The 22,259-nt window shown below is 40.4% G+C and overlaps 1 protein-coding gene across 1 annotated transcript in view; it reads right to left on the bottom strand.

Annotated features, from left to right (window-relative positions):
* The window catches only part of frem2b (FRAS1 related extracellular matrix 2b), a 50,615-nt gene extending 38,063 nt beyond the window's left edge, over positions 1–12,552 (bottom strand). The window contains exons 1-2 of the mRNA XM_068584064.1: positions 7,507–12,552; positions 6,430–6,519 (exon numbers count right to left, since the gene is read on the bottom strand). Coding sequence (XP_068440165.1) covers positions 6,430–6,519; positions 7,507–12,514 — 5,098 coding nt within the window. The 5' untranslated portion in view covers positions 12,515–12,552. The remainder of the gene's footprint in view (positions 1–6,429; positions 6,520–7,506) is intronic.
* Positions 12,553–22,259: the final 9,707 nt, after the last annotated feature.

Genomic DNA, 22,259 nt, shown 5'->3' with positions numbered 1-22,259 from the left:
GCAGCTTGAAGCCTTGATCCCACCAATACAGGGACCAACACAGCACTTCTATCTTTCATCTCCTCCTATCTTTCCTCCCCTTGGCTTCCCATATCCTGCCTATCAGGCTTCACTTACAGGGGAAAGCAGGTGGAGGAGGTGTTGGGGCGAGGGGCTTGATCCACACACACAATCCCCAAAGGATTTTATCAGGACCTTTTTATGATAACGAGAGTCCAGTTAATCTTAAGACACACTCCAATCATGTTCATAGGGAGAATATAAAATAAAAAGCTTCTCCAGAGAGTTTATTTCAAGCTGTGTAACATGTATATTCCCCTCTACTGTAAATGCTGATGATATCAAAATGAGCGGAGCTGTTTTTTCTTTTCTTTTTCTGGCCACCATCACAGCAGTATAATCAAAAGAGACAGCAGCTTGAAATCAGAGACAAAGCAGTTATCAATTAAACTGTAGTTGATGCCCAGCATCTTGATGCACCATTTTAGCAACGCCAGCTTCATCTCTGATTAAAGGATCAGGCAGCTGGCCCCGAGATGGATTCATGGTGCGTGATTTAATGTGACTGTGTGCGCGCTTGTGAATGTTTGTGCATGGAAAGTGTCTACCATGGATGTACCCTGCATTGGGCTCCAATTATGAAACCCAGACTGAGCTAGAGAGAGTTGTGACTCTTCAGCCTTCGCCCAGCTGTCGGAGGCTTATCGTGCAGCAGCGCTGACAGGAGCAGCTCCGGCCCACTTCTGGGATCCCGGGGCCAAAAACACATTATCCAGAGTGATTTTGCAAAACTGAACAAAGGCTCTGCTTCTGTGAAAAGAGAGATGTCACAGCAGCAACTGTGTCATCATTGACTCTCAGAACCTCTGCTGTGTTTTTTTTTTTTTGCTGAATATTAGACTTTTCAAAACACAGTCTCATTAAATTGTTATGACTCAAAATCAAACGGGATACAAATCAAACACTCCCAAGAGAAACAAACATTTTAAGTTTGCTTTCACTGAAGATGTGAAAAGATTTCAAACTAGTTTCATTTTGCTGTATGGTTCAGTTTTCCATTCCATGTTACACTTTTTGTTTATCTTCTCCTGTTGCCAGTGGTAGAAAGCTATAGGATTGTATATATGTATGTGTTAGCTTTTCTGGAGTTGATGGGACTCTTGATTGCCCAAACTTCAAGCACAAATTCAACTGGGGAGCTTATTCCACAGAAGAGAGAGATGTTCTACAAACGTATTGCTTGAACAACCCCAGTTCTACAAGAGTGATATCCTAAGGCAGGTATACGGCACATATCATCATCGAGGGAACAAGCCCGGGCCTGGTGTTTCTATACTTTTGGGAATTTGTCTTTGCTTTGTTAACCTCTGCTCCACACACTGGCTTTAGCAGTATGTTCAGACAGAGGAAGGGAATCATCAAGCAGGGTTTCCCTGTCGGTTTAGATAGGAAAAAAAAGGTGTGAAAGGATCTTAAAAACTTGAGCCATGTCTGTAAAATACAATCACAACCAGATAGAAAAATATATAAGATGCTGCCACTCTCCTACATCATTGTCTATTATGTATAACGTTTTTTTCTATCCCAGAAGACACATCTCAAACAGATAAAAATGCTTTTCTGACAAACTATTAAGCAATAATCTGCACTTAAGAGAAAAATGTACTACAATATAGAAAAAAAACGCATACAACTAACTGCTATAGAAATCCAACAAATTTGAGCCGAGGATCACTCTGATGGCAAATTAAAATGCATAATTCATAACATAAGAATGAAAGCTCTCATCAATATGGTTTAACTTACTCGCCTTGTAGAGTGAGCCAATCATTATTAATTACTTTTTAATCTTTATATAAGAAGAATTACATTGGCTTAAGTCTTTTAGCTCACAATGAATGTTTCATCCCCTCATCAATGAGCACAGGTTATTCACTTGTTTGGTTAGTCACTGCAGCACTCTCCACACTTTATGGCATATACAAACATTAAAAATATAACTGCAATGCAGACCGGTGAGAAAAGAAATGCTCAAAGTCAGTGACGATGAGGACATAAGGAACCAGTGAGATACGAAAATCATTTTCCATCTAAAATAATTAGTCTAAATCCTCCTGTAATTTAGTTTTTCCTCCTCAAAGTAAAGCAGCTGTTATCCAGGAATAGCTCCTCTAATCAACTACCAGATGTTTTATCACAAAAATGTTTTCCATAGCAATAAAATGACTACCTAATATTTTATTAGCTGCCGCACAAATGGACTGTGAGGTAAAACAAACGCCCCCAAAATCCCTTTAAAACACTGGACTAGCTAGTCATTTTCTGAAGGTTATGGCGTACTTTATGCATAGGATTCACCGTACAGGTCCCAAGGACAGAAGAATGTTATACCCCCCAAGAAAAGTGTAGGGGAGAAGATTTCATTAATAACAGGACAGAGACACACAGAGACACACAGAAACTGCAGAGTCATCATCTGCACTGTGATGGGAATATTATAGGATTCACAAAGTCAATATTAACCTCACAACTGCATGTGAGTGCACGTTCCGCGTACCTTTGTTGTGCTCCAGCATGCTACGGGGAGAATAATAATCCCTCCTAACTTGGGATTAGACAGGCAGAGAGACAAGGGAGATGGATTCAAGTATGCACTCAAAGGCACACGCGATTACACACCGATAACATGGAAGATGAACCGAAATGGTTCAGGGGATGTTTTCTGTCGAGGTACTCAAGCCGACCTCAACTTATCTTGTTACAAGAGGCAGAAATAACAAACAAAACATGCTTGCTGAGGAGGGCACTGCAGACTTGCCTTGGAAACTTAAAAGTAGAAGCATTCCTCTATTTCAGGGGGTGCCATGTGAAAGTTACAGCCAGGAATTTGACCTCTTCCTCTGTAATTCTGATTTACTGATTTTCATACTCATTGCACACAGTGGTTACTGAACAGATGTCGCAAGTGAAAATGGAAACATAACGATGGATATTAACCTTCAGAAGTAGACTATTTTTATGAACTGAACAATGAATGATATTTTGCTGCCTCTTTGTAGCTTAGTGAAGAAAAGGGAAAAAAAAAGGTACAGAGTGCCGCCGCAGCAGTGTGACTGTCAAGACTAACCCTGATGCTGACTGACTGGCTGGAGGCAGACAGGGATTCTGCTTCACAAACAAATGCCTGGGAATGCGAGTGCTTCTGTGTGCTCAGGTAAGCTCACCTGAATGCACCCGAATCCTTAGGAGAAAAGGGGGAGGGCTGGAGCCCACTCGAACACAGCAATTAACTGACTTAATGACAGGACCAGGCCCCTCCCCAGAACACACATGTGCACAAATAACCAGATACGGATCGTGTTCCTAAACAAGACACTTTCTCAAAGTAATTAAAGAGGTGTTTGGCCCACGCCTCTGTTCGTGACTCTGCTGTAAAGGTGTGATGTTTTTCCAAAACAGGATATAGACACCCACAAATGAATCTGTGTAATTTCAGTTGTCTGTGATTATTCATTTGAAGCTTTGACAAGCTTGACAAACAGTGAGACACACAATCAGCTCTGATAAAAAAAAAGAAGCTAGGTATCTTCTTTTGGCAAAAACACCTCAAATAATCACACGGTGAGAGATTTCGTAAATGAAAAGGAAACTGGAGGGGGGGAGATAACACATAAAATCCACAAATTACCCATGATTATAAAGTTATATACTATTACGAAGAATGTGCAGCATAATTGTGTTGTGTGTTACAAGTAGCATAAAGCATTATTATTAACTCTGCTCTATAACAACAGGGGCCAGAACAGCAGTATTTTAGTCACACAGTGAGAATCCTTTTATTGTGAGACCCATTCTTATCCAAACGATAAGTGTTTTGTGTTCTGGTTTAATTGTCATGTTGTTATTTGTGGCAAGAAGCCGATGATGTCCTTATGTAGACAAGTTAATTGATTAAAACAGCAAATGATCTTCCAGTCTAAATTGCATATATGCATCATTTATAGATAAACAAAACTATGTACTAACAGTTTATCTTCCTTTTTTCCAGTTCGTATGAAGTCATAATATTTGGCCACATAAATTAAAGGTCATTATTGCACTCAATGTTCACATGGGGCTGTGCCAAACAATGTGCAAGAATAGGTCAGGTCCAACATTGATTGCAATTTGGGATCTGAACACTAAAATGACACAAAAAGCAGCAGAAGCGCCGCTGCCAAGATTAATTCAATTTACTCAATTCAAGAGAGCCGAGACTTTGGCCAGCTCCAAGACAATCCATCTATCAGAGACACTGTGATCTCTGCTTCAACAGCTAAAACAACCTTGTGGTGAAACTGCAATAAGTAGTAAGTAATTGGATTAGGTGAAATAAATGGCTTGGCATTTTCCACTCATTCTCTCAATGCAACAAAACAGGCCAAGAGTGAATTAGTGCCCTGCCCTGTAATGAGGGCAGGTTGTAAGTCACTTTATTTTTGGATTGACAATGGAGCCAGCACAGATCCTATAACAATCAGTTGGGTAGGGCACTGATCCCAGTACAGTGAGTTTATCCTCAAGCAGACGCAAAGTGATAATGTCAGTGGCTACAACTCGTGCTAAGTAGATTAACCAATTTTATCGATTAGTGAACCAGCAAATGAATCTACAGTAACAGTGACAATTGATAAATTGTTATAACCTTTACAATTGGAACTAGTTTTTAAGTTTCATGTTGTCACCTTTGTGAAGTTTGATGATGTTCTCTCTCTTCAACATAATCGGAAATGAACTGAATGTCCATGTTTTTAGTTGGATGTTCTCTCGCAATTTGTGATTTGTGTATACCATTTAAATGATGATTGATTAATCAATTGTTTTCAAAAAAGAAAGAACAGAATTATAACTATTTACAGCCCTGGTTTCAATCCTGTCTCATAATATATGTATTGTAAACATGACGATCCCTTAAATACACACATATTGCGAAAACATTCAGTCGCAAATATTAAAATTTGCAATCATACATATACTCAGAACTTGCACACATTCACGGTTGATCACAGCTGTTAGCAAAACCTCCCGGAATCCCACTGAGCAGCTGCGACATGAAAAATAACTTTTCACCCTTAGAAAATTGCCAAGTGCGTTTGGTATATTTCCCAATGAACTTGAAGTGAGGATGAGAATGTTTTCCACTGCTGAACATAACATACTGCAGCTGTGTTCCAGTGTACACCATTCAGCTTCTCCCCAACACGACTGTTCAAAGAGCTGGAGGCTCTGTCTGGGGATTTGGAGCAGCCACCAACACAGCTTAGATCTTATTAAAAAAATGTTCACTGACTGCCTCACAAGCTGCAGTGCAGTGTGTGTTGAATCCTCATGGATAGGTCCACTTGTCAAGCAATTAAAAAGTAACTATAGCCACAATACCTATGTCAGGGAGTGACATTTTAAAGAAATATAATGTGTCTGACCATTGCAATTTCATTTTAAGTTTTGTTTGAGCACAAACTATGATAAAGGGCAGAACAAGACATATGATATTTTGATTCAACCTTTTCATCAAGTCTAAGGATGATGTAAAATATTGAAGGGAGTGCTGAAAAAAGGGGAATCTAATTACCATTTCTAGAAGATGAACTACAAGTGGGGATTTAAGTATGTCTTTAAGCATTAAGCAAGCAGCAAAGAGAAAGAATCTGACAAAGGGAGAGAAATCTGGAGTGTTCCTTAACAAATAACTCAATTGAGACAATAACAAAGGGAACAACAACAGAATAGCTCTGTGTGGGCTTGGCATTTGCCAGCAGCTCAGGTGAAGCACTTTTATTCCGTATCACCCACTGACAAGGGGTTGTCCTCTGCATTTTAGTCATAGCTCATTAGCACCTCATCTACCTGTTGGCATGGATGTCTATCATTCAACTGAAGACACGGATTAGACCAGAGTCGAGAGATGAGAAAAGGTGCACGGGGGCCCACTGAGGTGCTTGTGGGAAAAGAGGGTCCCTGTAAGGGAGGTCCTTTGTGCCCACTCCTCACAGCTGAAGGATAGCAAAAAGGACACACTGTCAGGCACGCTGCTTCTGCTAATCGGCAACACCGGCATGATTTCCTCAAACCATTTACTGAGCCTGTGCCTGATTACATATCTTCAGTGAGAGGGAAGGTCAATCATTACTTCCTAAGTAAGGAGACTCTTCCATGAACAAATAATGGGGTGTCATGGGTGGGGTGCTATACAACTGATACTACAAAGTAAGAATAACATGAACGTTCAGATGAAAGGTTAATAAGCGTGGAAGCTCTGACATTCAGACTTTTTGACAGAACTATGGAAATCAACAACAACAACATATTTCTGTCTCAAAAGTTAGGATCTTCGTGGAGTGTTTTCACACAGTATGATTGCAAGAGAGCATGTTTAAGCAAGTAACTTACCACTGTCATCAATGGAGAATGAGAAGATGTCATTTGTGGCTTTGTCACCATCCCTCAGAACATAGCATATGTTCATGTCGTCAATTTCAGCTGAAAAAGAGACACATTTGCATAAATGTCCGTGACATTTGTTATTTGGCTGAATTGGTGAGTGGGAAAATATGTTCGGTTTGTTCCTGACATACAATTTGTCAATAACTACCCTTGAGCACTGCTATAAGAAGCAGGCTGAGGCTGTGAGATGAAATGTGCCTACTGCAAACCGTGTCTGGGGGATCTGAAAGGAGCAACTGCCTGGTAACAAGCGCTGTATATCTCATAGACTCAGAATGGCATAGAACATAAAGAATAGCTTGATTGTTGTCGTTCCATCACAGCGGCATGTTTGCCATCCTAATAGTGTGGTGCTAGATAGGGTTTCTTTATCTACTGTCCGTTTAGTCTTGTAAGGAACTCTTGAAATATTGAACAGGCCCCTTGGGGAAATCATCTCGCAGTGACTCAGTATATAAAAGCAGGAAATACATGGATTTTTACTGTGCATAGATGCTGCCGTCTTGATATTTAGCATTTACCAAGATTTACCAAGACACCCCTCTGGTCTGCTTGAAATACACCTTTTACACTCATGTTTGCAGCCAGTGGTCTGCTGTGAGCCAGAATACTATGCCCTTGTCACCTATCTACCATCCTGTCTGTAATCCCTTTTCCTTCTGTTAGAAATATGACTCTGGTAATGTACAAATCACCATCAGTTCTCTCCCAAAGTGAAATACATTAGGCCCTGTTTGAAAAATGCAATCCTCCAGTGAGATCTGGTCAACCCGAGGCACTGGCATACTTCATCTCTGTAAATAGGCAGTCTCTTGAGTGAAAACAAAAACCTTATGTTTGAACTCAGCATTTTTCCGTAATCCGAGGGGAGTACATTTAGCAGAGTGAGTAAATGTAAAATGAGTTTGAGAGCGAGCTCAAGAGAATTATTATTAGAACTGTCTTCGGTGTGAGTCTCTGCACTACATTAAAACATTGTAATGTCACAGGAATGCAAAGCTGTTTGAAATGCATCTCTCTTACCTTGTGTGAAGGTGATGATAGTAGCATTTCCTCTGCCGAGGTTGATCAGGTAGCCGTGTTCTGGGGCGACAGTAATCCTAAATGTCACAGAATTCTGAATGCTGTCTCTGTCCTCTGCTTTAAGAGTCTTACTGGTGATCACAAACCCCAGGTGACCATTCTCCAGTACCCGCAATGTTGGGGCACCCTTGTTCACCACAATCTGCGGCACGCCATTATCCACTGGTAGAACAGAAATCTTCATCATTTGGGGCTTTCGAGTTTCAAACACTGTGTTGGGAAAGATGTAGAAGTCTGTGTGTGTTCCATCAGTGACGGTAAATGAAAAGCTGTCCTCTGCACTCTCTGTGCCATCGTGCTTGTAGCTGATCATGTTTTCATTCAGGTCCTGCTTTGTGAATGAGGTAACAGCCCGGGTGTTGTTAAAGAGCAGGCGACCATGAACCGGGATTTGAGTGACTGTGAACTTCAAAAGGCGGTCAACAGTGTCTCTGTCCTCCACTGTGAGCTCAAACGGCGTGATGAGTTTGTTCTCCCCCTCGGTTACCACGAGGCTGTGTACTGTCACAACAGGCTTTTTATTGTCCACGTCAGTGATGGAGACGCGGAAAGTGCGAAAAACAGGGTTGTAGCCATCAGTCACTTCAAATTCAAAGCTATCCATTTTCACTTCATCGTCAGAAGTGTGGATGTAGTATACTTTGTTGCCAGCCAGCTGGAGCTGTGTGAAGGATGAGATAGGCATCCCAGGTGTGTCTGTGCACTCCAGGTGTCCTCTAATGGGGGCTCTGGTGATCGTGAAAACCAAGTGTTCATCCGGGCTATTGAGGTCACTGGTGCTGAGCAGGTCTGTTGTCAGAGTAACCCTGCCACCCTCTTTAAGTGATACACCTTTACTGATCACGTCTGGGAAAACCATGTCAATGCCACCCACTGTGACATAGAAGTATCTGTCTATCAGTGGATTGATGCCATCTGTCACATCAAATTTAATGAGGTCCCGAATTCCCTCTTGCCCATTATGGATGTACACAATTAAACCCTGATCCACTTCGTTCTGTGTAAAGTTAACTCCAACTGTAATATTTTGGAAAGTCCCAGAAGTAACCCTCTGTAGATTTCCCTGACTGGGCCCATAGCGAACAATATAAGTTAGAGTTTCATCCTCAGAGTCCAGATCAGTTGCTTTTAAAACATTACTGTTTATGACTTTCACATCACCTATCTCAATTTCAAGGCCGTCATTGATTGCCATCCTTGGAGTCTCGTCGTCCACAGGGATAATCATAACTATTACTGTTTTCTCTACACGGAACTTTCCGTCTGTGAGAACAATATCAAAGCTGTCCTCTGTGGTCTCTGAGTCATCATGCTCATACACAATGCTGGAGGCCTCCCTGATCTGATCCAAGGTGAAGTTCGAGGCAGGGATCGTGCCAGTAGTGAGCTGATTGAGAATAAATCCGTGCTTGGGGGATTTGGTAATAATAAATGTGAGCTGATCAGAGGGGAGATCTGCATCAACACCATTCAGAATCGGAGTGTCGATGACTATGTTCATGCCCTCCATAACTACAAACTCTCTCATATAAATTTCAGGCTTTTCATCATTAGAGGGGATTATGGATATCGGGAAAAAGTGCCTTTCAGAGAAATTGATGCCATCAGAGCATCTGAAAGTGAACCTGTCCTCCACTGGCTCAACTCCTTTGTGAATGCTTTGAACATAGTAAATGTTATTCTGTCTGATGTCTTTGATGGTGAAAGCACTAATAGCTGTCCCGGATCTGGATTTCTCTGAGCCTGGTGCAGGTGAGATATTTTCCACGTAACCTGAAGTCGGCTGTACAATTATTGTACAAAGGAGTTGATCGTTGGAGGTGTCTGCATCATCAGCCCGTACATGAAGAATTTGAATGACATTCTTTGCTCCCTCCACAACAGAGAACTGTGGCCCCACAAAGACCTGTGGAGCCTGGCTGTCCAGGGGAAGAATAGTTACATGCACTCTAACACCTGTGATTTTATTTCCACCTACAGTCCACTCATCAGACATGTCCGTCAAAGTGAGATTAAAAAAGTCCTCCTTTGTGGTCAAGCCTATCTCACCACTGGTATGAGCATAGACCACAACGCCGTTAATGACATCAGCTTGGGTGAATGTGCCAGATGGAACACCTTTCACCAGAATTTCACCCAATGATGGTGGGTCCTCAACAATGAAGGTCAAACGGAGGTCATCTGTGTCCTCATCTCTTCCCTGAATGACATTACTTGTGATTTCTGTTGCTCCATTTTCCAAAACATCTATGAAGGAGCCGATTGTGCCAGCTGGAAGGTTGATAGTTGGCGTCTCATCATCAATCGGCTTCACGCTAATCTGTATTGTGATTGGGACAATGTGGATTCCATCGCTGACATCTATTTGTATGAAATCAACAGTTGATTCATCTCCATTATGGGTGTATGAAATTCTACCATTTCCAATATCCTCGAGGCTGAAACTATCTCCTCTTGTGATATCAGAAAATGTAAACTGGATCTGGCCATGCAGTGGAGGCTGGGTAATAGTGAAGGATATCTGTTTGCTGTCTGTGTCTGTGTCTGTGGTGTCCAGCTCATCACTCGTAAAGATATGTATGCCGCGTTCAAACACAGTGAATCCAGAGTTGGTTATTTGAGGAGGCGTGTTGTCCACAGGCTTTAAAAATATAGTGAAATCTCCTTCAACAATATTTCCAGAAACATCCTCTACAGTGTACCGAAACTGCAAAACATGACTGGTAATTCCAAGCTCAAGCTCAGGTGGTTTGTAGGCTATTTTATGATGATTAATTTGTGCCTGAGTGAAAACTGTGACTTCAGTGTTTGGGTTTTCAGTTAAGACCAGAGCTCCCAATACAACTGGGCTATTCTCATCTGTATCTGTTGCTGGCTGGATGATTGTGTATTTCAGATCCCGATCTTCCGAGTCCAGGTCAGTGTAACGGAGGAATTTTTTTCGGAAGTAAGTGAGATGATACTCGTGCACAGTCATTTGCAGAGTCGTGTCGGGGTAAAGTTCAGGTGGGACGTCGTCTATGGGGATAATCTTTATAATGAATGAGCTCTCACTTGATTGGTTTGGTGGGTCGTTGTCATCTTGAACTCCAAACACAAACTGGTCCATGACTGTGCTGACGCTGTGAGGCCCAATGTGCTTGTAAAACAGTTTACCATCGGTTATATCCTGCTGCAGCCATTCAGTCACTACTTTCTCATACAATTCATCCTCTGTATTAAACTTCCAGGTTGAAGGGTCCTCTGGGGCCTCTGACTGACGCAGCAACACCTGCCCAATCGTGGAAAAGGGGGGCTCGATTGTGAATTTTATTGAAGAATCCTCTGAGTCAATATCAGCAGCACTGAGCGTGAGTGAGGAGATTGGCATCATTTGGTTTTTGAATAAAATCAAACCAGTGTTGGCGTTGATAATGGGAGCCTCGTCATCAGTTGGCACCACAGTGATTGGAAACAGAAACTCTACCTCATTTGTTCCATCTGTCATTCTGAAAATAATATTATCACTATATGTGTCACTGCCATCATGTATATAAATGACCACTCCAGCATCGAGGTCAGCTGGGGTGAAAAACTTCCTGTTTGAGCCCAGAACGGTTAATTCTCCGTGCCTGAGCCCATCAATAACAGTGATTTTGACATTGTGTAAACTGTCCTCATCGCTGATTTCCAGACTCTGTGAACTGGACAGAGGCCTGGACTGACCCTCATACAGCAACTGTCCGGTATTCCTAGTCACTACAGGGGCCAATGTGTTCATAGGCTTAACAACAATCATGAAAGCAAAAGGGTCTGACACAGCCCCCTCTGTGTCCACAACCTCAAACTCAATCTGGAAAATCCGCTCAGTGTCTGAATCCACAGCAGGGGGTTTGTAGGCAATTTTCAAGTCTTTGAGGTCTCCTTGGTAAAATGAGGTTATTGGTAAATTCCTATCATCTGTGCTCACTATATAGCCCTCCTCAAAGGACAAGGTGGATGTGATGTTGAAAATTAATTCATCAGGATTAGACTCAACATCCTCTGCAGCCAGCATATCCATGGTTATCGCTGTCATGACAAACTGGTCTACTTCCATCATCATCATTGCAACAAAGCTGGGTTTAGGAGCTGTGTTCTCCTCTCCATCTTTAATCCTCACCAAAATTTGGAAAAATTCCTGCTTGAGCAAATTGCCCTCCTTATCGTGTAACTCCACAAGCATTGGAATGTAATCTCTGTTGGGTGACTTCAAAGCAAAAGTATGCTGATAACGAATATTCATTTTAATAAATTCATCACAGTCCACCATTGTTCCGAGGCTGTCCTCATCCACAAGTTTTCCATACCTGGGCAGCACGCTGCCACTTGAGAGAGAGGCTATTTTGCATTGTTGTGTACTTTTTTCATAAGTGAATTCTAATATTCTTCTATCAATGGGGTTACTGATGCTGAGCAGTTTCTCGACAGTGAGTGGCATATTTTTGGTTAGAACTTCCAGCTGTGTGAAAATGACTTCCACCTCCATCATGAAAGGTATTATAATGGTATCCGTTTGGGTGTCATACCTGAGTTGTAATCTCACTCTATCCCTCGGAGGGCTCCTGGATCCGAAGTGTGAATACTTAACGTCGTTGGGGCCAAATTCACACGGAAACTTTTTCGGAGACAGGTGTCCAGGCGTTTGAGACAGGGGGTCATTGTCCAGGACCGTTATGCTGCATCTATCACCGGGCTGAACTTGGATAACCAAATCGTTGATGGGATCAATGAAGACTGATCTCCCGAAAGGCACGCGGATCCCATTGTTGGCAACCAGTATCGTGTCCTCCGACGGCTCGGACCTCAAGGCGTATGATAATCCATAGCTGTCAAAAACCTGTGCAACGGCATCACCTGTCAGAATCACTGCGAGCAGAACAAAAGCAGCGCCAGTCCTGTGCAGATGCGGGGGAATAATCCAAGCCATTTGTAGCGTGGGACTGGAAAGGAGACACGTTGAACTTTGCGCATACACCCTTAAAAACTAAGTACGGCGGTTAAAGTTGCAAGAATATAAAATCAGAGTTGGGTAATATCACGCACCTATGCGCACAAAGGTGCACCATTCTCTCACAGCGGCTGTACACTGATAACAGAAACTTCATACTCCTGCTTTGCTGGAGTACGGAGAGTTACGCCTTCCTCTCCGCCGATTGGTTCATATCTCCACTGGAATGCGTTTGTCAGCTTTTAAATGGACGTGGTTTGTGTCATTCGAGGCAGACACAATGCCGCGCGTGCTGGACCTCATCAACTTGGATTAGGTACGAAAAGGAAAAGAAGAGTAAAGCGATGTTTTAGGCATCAAGATAGATGCTAGATAACCTGCAGTATGGCCAGGGATGTTATTGTGTTCAAAATACGTCATTTCACACGGTTGGATGTTGTTTAAATATTCTACATGTGTTACATAATCAAATATATTCACTCAGAAATACTCCAAACGATGGGGATTATCAATCAGAACTAAAGCCGTAAAGAAGAGTATTCACTGATAATCTAACTGGAGACAAGCTTTGTCTCCCTCTCCTGGTTTGCTCAGCAGATGAGGGCGGATGCCCGACACCTCTCTGCAGCGATGAAACCCAGTCCGTCATTATGCTCAGGTCAAACGGGTTCTGAATTGCATGCACGGTGCCACACAGTAAACATAATGGGGTGCATCTTCTCTGTCAGCTTTTGAATGTGTGAGGTGGTTTGTTGTGTACGCAGTCATACTGTGCACTGCTTTGAAATGCAGCCAATGCATGAGTAGCCACAACACAGATACTCATCTTGACAGAATTCACCCTGCAAAATAGCCTGACAGCCACTCTGAAAGCATAACTCAAAAGTTGTATTTGTCACGCAGTGACAATGTCCTGTTTCCTGCTATGCTGCTCTCTCATCACACAGGTCTTCCAGGTGTCAGATGCTTACCCCAGCAGAGCATTCTCCTCTGACTCTTGACAAGCCCAGTCATGATCCGGCCCAGTCAAGAGGACACCCACACAGGCACTGTGCAGCACAGCAGGGCAGGTAAACCACAACATTTTAATGAAAACTAGGTGGGATTTCGGCATTGTGAGCCTCACTGCACTGCAAGATAAAAATATCCTACATTTAGAATAGGTTAACACACAGAATGTGAGGGTGTCTGAACATCTTGAAGGGAGAAGGAGCCATTACTCTCATTACTATAGGCTCCTATTGTGTTTACTGTTAACTTAAATTAACTTCCAATGCCAGTAATATGAAAAAAACTAATCTGATTAATCAAAGTAAACTGTTGTTTATATTGTGCATAAGACACAGATGTTTTGCATGTTTGATTTATTAGATACACATAAGCCCATGCTCCCCTGTCAATGTGTAGCATCCCTGCAGCCGCATGTTACCTGGGAGAATTTTACTTTAACTGTGCTCAGTCCCCTCTGATTCCTTTTAGACACTCTTCATTCCACCCACAAAGCAGTGGGTGCAACCATTGTATCTGCACCTAGCTATTGTTGCGCTTTGATGACATACAAACCGTCTCACAGCTGGCATGTGTTAAAATCAGTACACAGTAGCTGCCATAACAAACCGTGCAGTTGAGTTGCACTGGACACTGTTGACAGGGTCCAATTATAAATATAGCCAAGCAAACTGCAAGGCAAAGCCCTCAGGCCTTGACAGCTCCTAGTTACAAGAGAAAATGAAAAAGAAGATGAATAGAACTTTCTGAAAGCAGCAATGGCAGAGAGGGAATTGGTTTATACCCAAACCTTCAGGCCTACTTTTGAGGCCAGGAGAAGTTTGATGATATTCTGTCACATTACATTTATATCAGATTTATTGAAAATGACCAATCCTTCTTAGAAGATGGAACTGCTATAAAGGAAGTGAGGATGCCAGTCACACCATGACGTGCAGGTGTTTTAGGTTTGAGGCGGTTTTACACTTTAGAATACCACGTATATAAATGTTGATCACAATTTAAAAAAAATACATTTTATGTTGCTCATTAATTTATTATGAATTAATTTTGAAACATTTAAATCTGTTTGTTTTGAAACACATTAAGATTGTTTTTGTGGCTGTTAGCACTTTGAAGCTAAATTTGTTTTGCTTTCCAATAACTACCCTATAGCTAAATAAGCATGTAACGGCAGTTAAAAAATACTGACTGTCGAGAAGAAAAGATGTACCCACAATCTAAAAATATCTTGTTTTGCCGGTTGTTTACAGAAATACTAGCTTTCCATATCCTCTCAGATGAATGCCCTGCCTCGACATCACTACACACACTGACAGACCAAACACTGGGAGGCTTGTGTTCCCTGCTGTCAGTGACACCACTGTCATTGCACCCGGGTTAACAAAGATATGCAAAATGTAAGGTGCCTTAAGCTCTGACATCGAGTCAACCTGATGCATGGATGATGATGTGATGCTGAACGGACCATCTGTATCTTCAGTCCCAAGTGAACTCCTAACAATAATGGTTTTGCTTGTGTTCTGTCTTTATTAACATTAACAAATTGTTCTCCATGTTTGAGCCCTCCACCTCAAACAAGGACTGTCTATATGTTTGATAAACAATTCATAATATAGTAAATACAATTGTCAATATCAGACATAAATCCTGGATACAATGTGAATTTAGACGGTATCTCTAATCAATTCCAAACAAATTTCCTTCCTGGCTAGAAATGATTTTGATAATTGTATCTTTTTGCGTCACCCGACTGTTTGTCGTTGTGTTGCTGAAGTGACTCCATTCCAACAATTGCTTGGACTCATCAAGACTATTTATGTCGGTGACTATTCCCTAGGCAATACAATTCCTGCCCCACTGATCTCATTAAGGCTATTTTAGTTCATTACGTCTCTGTCAGGGACAATTCTTTGGATGTTTGAAGCTGGAATGGTGTCAGCAGCTATTCTAAAGTCCTCCACTATGAAGGTAAATTGTGTAACCCAATGAAACACAACGCAGAGCCAACCGGCAGCCAAATTCATCTTCCACAGTTTGTATTACTCTTGGGACACTACAGATCTAAAAAGGCAGCGGAACCAGTCAGCTTTAATCATATTCTGCATTTGTGCACCCACATTCCCCAGGTGTGAGTGGACGCATGTATTAAGATAATGTATGGCCAGAGAAATCATACTGCTTACAAAACAAATCAAGGCTTATTTTGGGTTTATTTATAGGCTGCTTTTAACAAATGGGCTCATCATAGTGCTTTGTGAACAACAAATTTTACAAAAAAGTCCAAGGACAATCAGGAGAAAAAAAGATAAGAGTTCTAATTTAAAGAAGAGGTTTCTAGTAATGGGGACACAATCTGTGTGAGTGAGCGTGTGTGTGTGGATAAAAGGCTGCAGTCGGTTAAAACTCTGACCACGTTGTTAACCTCCACCTGAAGCAGGGCATAACCTTAGACCTGCGGTTTATCTTTCAAATGCAGGAGTAAAACCATAGAATGGAACGGGGGAGTGGTGCTTTTGTGACTAATATTGTGGCAGTTAAGCAGAATAAAATCTTCCAATTTCAAACCTCAAAACTAGGAAAACATGAAGTTTAAATATGAAGCTTATTTAGTTTGTGTGATGGAATTTACAATACAGAAATGGCAAGGTTCATAGATTACTTTCTCATGTAAATTCTGTAAATCATAAAGCTAAAGTCAATAGTGTATATGTTTATGTCATTGTCATGTTATATATTAATACATGCAGTCCATGTTTTTTTCTGTTTTATGATAAATACAGGACTGTGGGTCTCTACTGTCGTTTCTGTATATTGTTTAAAAAACCTTTCTGTCCACCTGCAATCCAACATAATCAAATTGAACATGGGTTATCATTTTCCATTTCATTGTGATACATTATGTTAACTTTCATGTGGGCATATTTTATGATATTCGGTGAAAAAAAATAGCAATTTACATACATAGTAGACATTATCTGGCCGTGGTGCAAAATGTCACATCTATCATTGCTTCATCCTTTTAGAATATTGTAAAATGGGAAGTTCATAGTTTTGACGATTTTCAAGCTGTATGTTGTCAAGAAATACTAAGAAACTATTTCAATGAATTCTAGTAAATATATTGTTTTACATGCATCCAGTATCTGCTAGAAATGCACAATCACTATGTGTTATTACCAAATCAAGGTTTCTGTCTATGTGAGACATTAATTGCTTGATGTTTTTGCACTCTTGCAGGGACACCATGTTAAAGAGAGATGATAATGAAGTACGATGTGTAACGCTGTGCACTAAAGCCTCTAACAGCGCAAAAACAATTGTAGGGGCACCGGGCCACTGTCGAAACGGCCTTCATTATATTCTAACTAACCTGACTAATATGGTGGCAGTTAAGGACCAAAGCAAAGGCCAACCAGCAGACATTTACCCATTCATCCGTAACTGAAAACCCCGTCTTTGACTTCAGACTTTTATGTTATTAAAAACTCTAAATCTTGGGCTTCCTGTGGAGGTGTGGTCGCCCACAGGCCAAAGGTTACATCATTTAATCGGATTGCTGCCAGATACCCCGCAGGCCTTCCTTCTCCTGATGAGTTTTAAAGCTGAGAGGCACTTAACATGTTTGCCCACCCTGCGGGCTGAACTCATTTATACTGCGCAAAACGAAAGAGAAATGAGAATTCACCCAATGGGAGTCACTTTGTGCCATCTGCACGTTGTCGCATCATTAGCAGAAACATGTTGTTATGAGATTTCAAGTTGATTATTATGAAACAAAAGTGTAAATTGCAAATTGTGAAGCGTATGACTGCACAGAGGAAATTGATTGGATGCAACAACAAAAAAATGCAACAAACGAAAATAGTGCAACGAAAACAATTACATACAATTGAAATGATGATGGTCCTAATTATTTCCGTTAAATGAAATGAAATGTAAGAATGTAATCTTATTATGTGTAGGTGACCTGCAGCTTCTTCGTCTTGCAATTCATCTTTGCTACATTTTATGTTCCTCAACCCTTTGGAGTTCCCAGTTTTTGCTGAGCTGAATGTGCTCTCTCTTTCTGTAGTTTGATCTAAAGTTGGGGACTAAGTCAGCAACAACATCATCTTGATGAAACAGAGTGCATTCACTAGATGCTCATGAACAAGCTGCACACATTGCACATGTGGGGACAGTAATGCTTTCTCTTGGACTGCGTATCAGTGTTTTCATTGTTATGCTATTATCTAGATTTATTTTCATTTTTAAAGAGAACAAAGTACCTTGTGTTAGATTCACTCTGACATAATGAAATGTACTGCCTTGGAGTGACAGTGTCTACAGTATGAGGGTCCCTATTGTTCTAATAGTCTGGGGAATGTCTCAAATATTTCTAAGTCCCCCTGCCAAGTTGTAATTGACTTAATCTTTTCCATTAGCCCCAAGTTGCCAAAGTCAGCTGTCATCTGTTGGAGTTAACTGTTGTAACAAGGTGTTTTTTATGCTTCCTGATAGATGTGAGTTTTAGCTATGAGACTTACGGGTGATTTTTAACCCCCTACCCCACAGCACTGCACACAAACACACATCTCCCCTGCTGACAGCTCTAATAAGCACCAGCACACAAACTGACAAACTCTTGCTCCGTTTTGTCAGGCGATGGGGTGTTGCTGATCTTATTGAGTTTGGTAAATACCCCTGCAGTCAGACATAAACCGAACCTAAAACCTCCAAGCATTTTTCACCCCTCCACAGGAAGCAAACAAAGATAACAAATCCCTGCTGAGTATTTGGAGACCAACAATATATCGCTTTTATTTGGATAATGAGAAATGTATTTACTTTCAGAAAGCAAGCTACATTATTTTAACATGTACATTTTGCGTATAATAATAAATGTGAATATTATTTACCATATACTTCACTGTTATCATTATAACAAATGTGAATAATATTTACCATGTACTTCACTGCTTCATAATTTAATTTATTAAATAACGACAGCTAGAATTAGTAGACAATACATCATTTAAAACATAATGTCTGACTTAAATTTATTAAATTAAGTATAATTACATGTCTATAAACTGTGATTGATTGTTCTGACGCTAATGTAAAGTACTGATGTACAATATACTGAAATCCTCTGTTAAAAAGTTCACTTTGAATTATGGTGCATTACATTATCATTATTAACTTATCCTGTGGCGCAGGGTAAGGGACGGAGTTAAATACATGGATGCAAACACATAGATGTTCTGCATGCAAGCAGATCTCGAACCAAGATAGAAGAGTAACCATCATTAAAAAATGAATGCCTCACCTTTAGAAATAATGTATTTGTTGTTGCATCTTACCACTGAAAGACTGGCAGGCCTAATTAGTTCAAGGCCTTATCTAATGTCTTTGAATTTCTGTAGCCGGCTTGGCTATTGCATCAGTGTTCATTTTTAGAACCAGGGTCAAAACATGGATGATACATACTGCATCTAATTGACAGAGAGCTGGACTGCAGTGCCAAATCCGTTCTGCACCCAGTTCCAAGGCAAAGGCTGACGACCTCCTGTGAAGTGTGTGTGTGTGTGTGTGTGTGTGTGTGTGTGTGTGTGTGTGTGTGTGTGTGTGTGTGTGTGTGTGTGTGTGTGTGTGTGTGTAAGAGGAGGCGAGGAGGTGGGGGGGGATGCATTGATCTTAACATGAAATCTGATCTAAAGAGTTTACCGCTGATAATTCACACCATTTTTTTTCGCAGTGCTCTTCACTTTTCATTATTTATTATATGCAGAGGAAAAACATAAACCCCAAGTGCTGGCACAAGAAAGTGAGGTGAAAGCAGTAATCAACATACCGGCAAGTGGGTCAGAAGACGCTTTGGCAATAGCAAACATCATTAACAAACATGTGGCCCAGATTTTAAAACCCTCACTGAACATAAACCTTTGTAGAAAGTTGATTTGCTTCGCAAACTGTCTCCCCGTACATTCACTCAAGCAGAACTTCCTCAGGAAATGTTTTTCCATAACAGGGGAAACAGTATGTGACTTCTCCAGGTAAGCAACCGCCACCAATGAACAGGTAAGACAGAATCGTATTCTTTTAAAAAGAAAAAAGAAAGGCCAGTTTTAGTCTGCTCCAGGTGAGGCTTATCAGCATTTTGTCAGAGAAGTAAATCTCTTTCTGCCCTCTAGTGGCAAAGGAGCTTAGTGATTTGTCAAGTCAATGGCTCCAAAAGATTGTTTACTTTGTACATCAGATTAAAGACAAGTATTTCTCAATACAAATATAGCATTTGTGTGTTTCATATTTGCACCTGTTGTACTGCTGTGCCTCAGTACAATATTACTTTGTGTAAACTTTAGAAACATTAAGCTTAAGTTTACTAGTTGTCTAGTGTTAGTTTTTGCAATCAAACAATTGTCATCCAAATTAATTTGTGTTAGCATTTGGTTCAGAGATAGCTAATTTAAAATAGTTTTGATTGTGGATTTATCAACAGAGCCTCAGCCTGTGACAATACCAAAAGCTCTAAACAAATGCTTCGACACAGAGCAATAAACAGAAGGCGTACACCTAGATGTGTTGCATTGTCTGGACCAGGAAGAGGCAAACCATGTCACATTCTGTACTCAGGTGCGAGCGCTTTTTATCAATAACTCTCCTCTATAAAATGCATATATATATATATATTTATATATATATATATATATATATATATATATATATATATATATATATATATATATATATATATATATATATATATATATATATATATAAGCTGATCTTACAATGTGACCTAAATAGACATTAGAGTGCCATGGCATGACATTCCTAAGGAAACAGTATTTATAAAGGTGGCCACGTCATAGCCTTCACTTTTTCCTACAAAAAGCTCTTCGGGGCAAAGAACTGCACAGCAGCTGCTTCGATTGTACACTGAAAAGAAACACGGGACAAAATGCAGCATCTGCTCATATTGTCATAGATCTTTTGGAATGACACTCACAAACCTATTGATCATGCTCATCATCGTCAGAGCGAACGTTACAATTTCAGCCTGAATCATAAACTGTGGAATTAATGACTTTATTTATGTCAATTTGTTATACCAATTTTCTTTATTATTTCATTTACAATAGTTTCATGAAGAATGTTCTTAAGTCACTGCTTTAAACTGTTAAAGACATTTTGGTATGTAAAACATCACCCACACAAAACAATTCCTTTATCTAATTCTTAGTTTCCCCATCTTTGTGGCGAAACTGCAACGTGATCTCTTCTTTTCCAAAGCCAATTTGTGGATTCTAACCTTCTTTAATGAACAGATTCACTGTGGCCATAAAGGTTTTACTGTCTGGTTTAATATCAAATTAAATTCAAACTTAAAGGAACTCTGTGATCCCTTTCTGAGGAATCATTTTGTCTGAGTGAGAAATAGAAAATCATGTTTTGAGATAGAATCACTCATATTGTAGGTGCTAACCAATAGTAAACTGGGGTAAGCATGGACTCTCATTACGCTATTCGCATTTTGGAAATACAGTTTTGAAAATATTTAGATCTGGATGACTGATGTTCACAGTAATGAGTATGAATAGTAATGAGTGAGTTTTATTTTAAAGTGGTATATTAAATATTTCACACTAATTAAAGCCATATTATCCTGCAGCATGAGACATGTTCAGCCATTATGAGCTTTTACGGTTTAAAGAAGTTCACAATGTCTACGTAACGTATGTAAAAAGTATTGTGTCTGTTTATGTTTTCTCTCACTGTGCTGCTGGATAACGGATCTGGTGATTGTATTGTTAATAGCACAATGAGATTGCCTTGCAGATGTCTCGTGACAATTGTGGCGGGATAATAGCTGCACTGACGATAATAATGACCATGAGTCCTGTAAGTGAGAGATTCTGTCGAGTCAGAGGGAGGGAATGGCATCGTATCAAACACAAATAGTATCTGCCGGAATCACACAAAACCACACATTTCTCCAGAAGCCAACACAGAAGAGGAGGAAATACTGAATGTGAACTCAGTCTTAATGTGCATGAATATGTTTCATACGACACATGTATGAACAATAACCCTACGTTTTGACATTATATTATCATGTTTTTTATTTATGTTTACTATCCCCATCTAGATTGAAATGAAATCTGTCCTTGGATATTTGTGGAATCTGTTTTTTTGTGGTTAAACCTGCAAGACTGCACCCATTGGAGTGCTTACACGCAAGATCATTTTTAGCCTCAGAAAATAATGTCCCACGGTCTGTCGCAGGCGGTGTTCATCAGGCCAGTTTGGAATTCATGGTTTATTTATTATAAAAGCACAAACAGGCCTCGCAGTGCAAAAGTATAAGATGGAGAAAAGGTTTGATACAGACAAGTTAGAGGCTGTAGTAGGTTTGAGTCCTGGGAGAACTCTTAAGGCTACAATGGGAATCTGGGGTGGTGACTACATTGATCCAATTTTGTGCTTGGATATGAACAGCTGTTCCATTACTGAAGGGCATATTTTGCACATGCATGGTTCAGTCTCAGTAAAGCATGTTGTCAATAGAGTCACTATGTGTTGTTATTTCCCCTCAGAAATTACTCTACAATGTTGTCCTTCAGGTTTCCAACAAACATCATATGATTTTCTACATTGGATAAGTTTCCTTTTGATTAATTTTCTCTATTGAGTCGTGTACTGTGTGATGTACACGCTTGTACTGTGTGAT

Source organism: Clinocottus analis, unplaced genomic scaffold, assembly GCF_023055335.1.
Source record: "Clinocottus analis isolate CAN_PGR_092001 unplaced genomic scaffold, fCliAna1.0.p SCAF_2, whole genome shotgun sequence".
NCBI lineage: Eukaryota > Metazoa > Chordata > Actinopteri > Perciformes > Cottidae > Clinocottus > Clinocottus analis.
The sequence above is the reverse complement of the archived record's forward strand: the minus strand, read 5'-3'. Positions and strand labels throughout refer to the sequence as shown.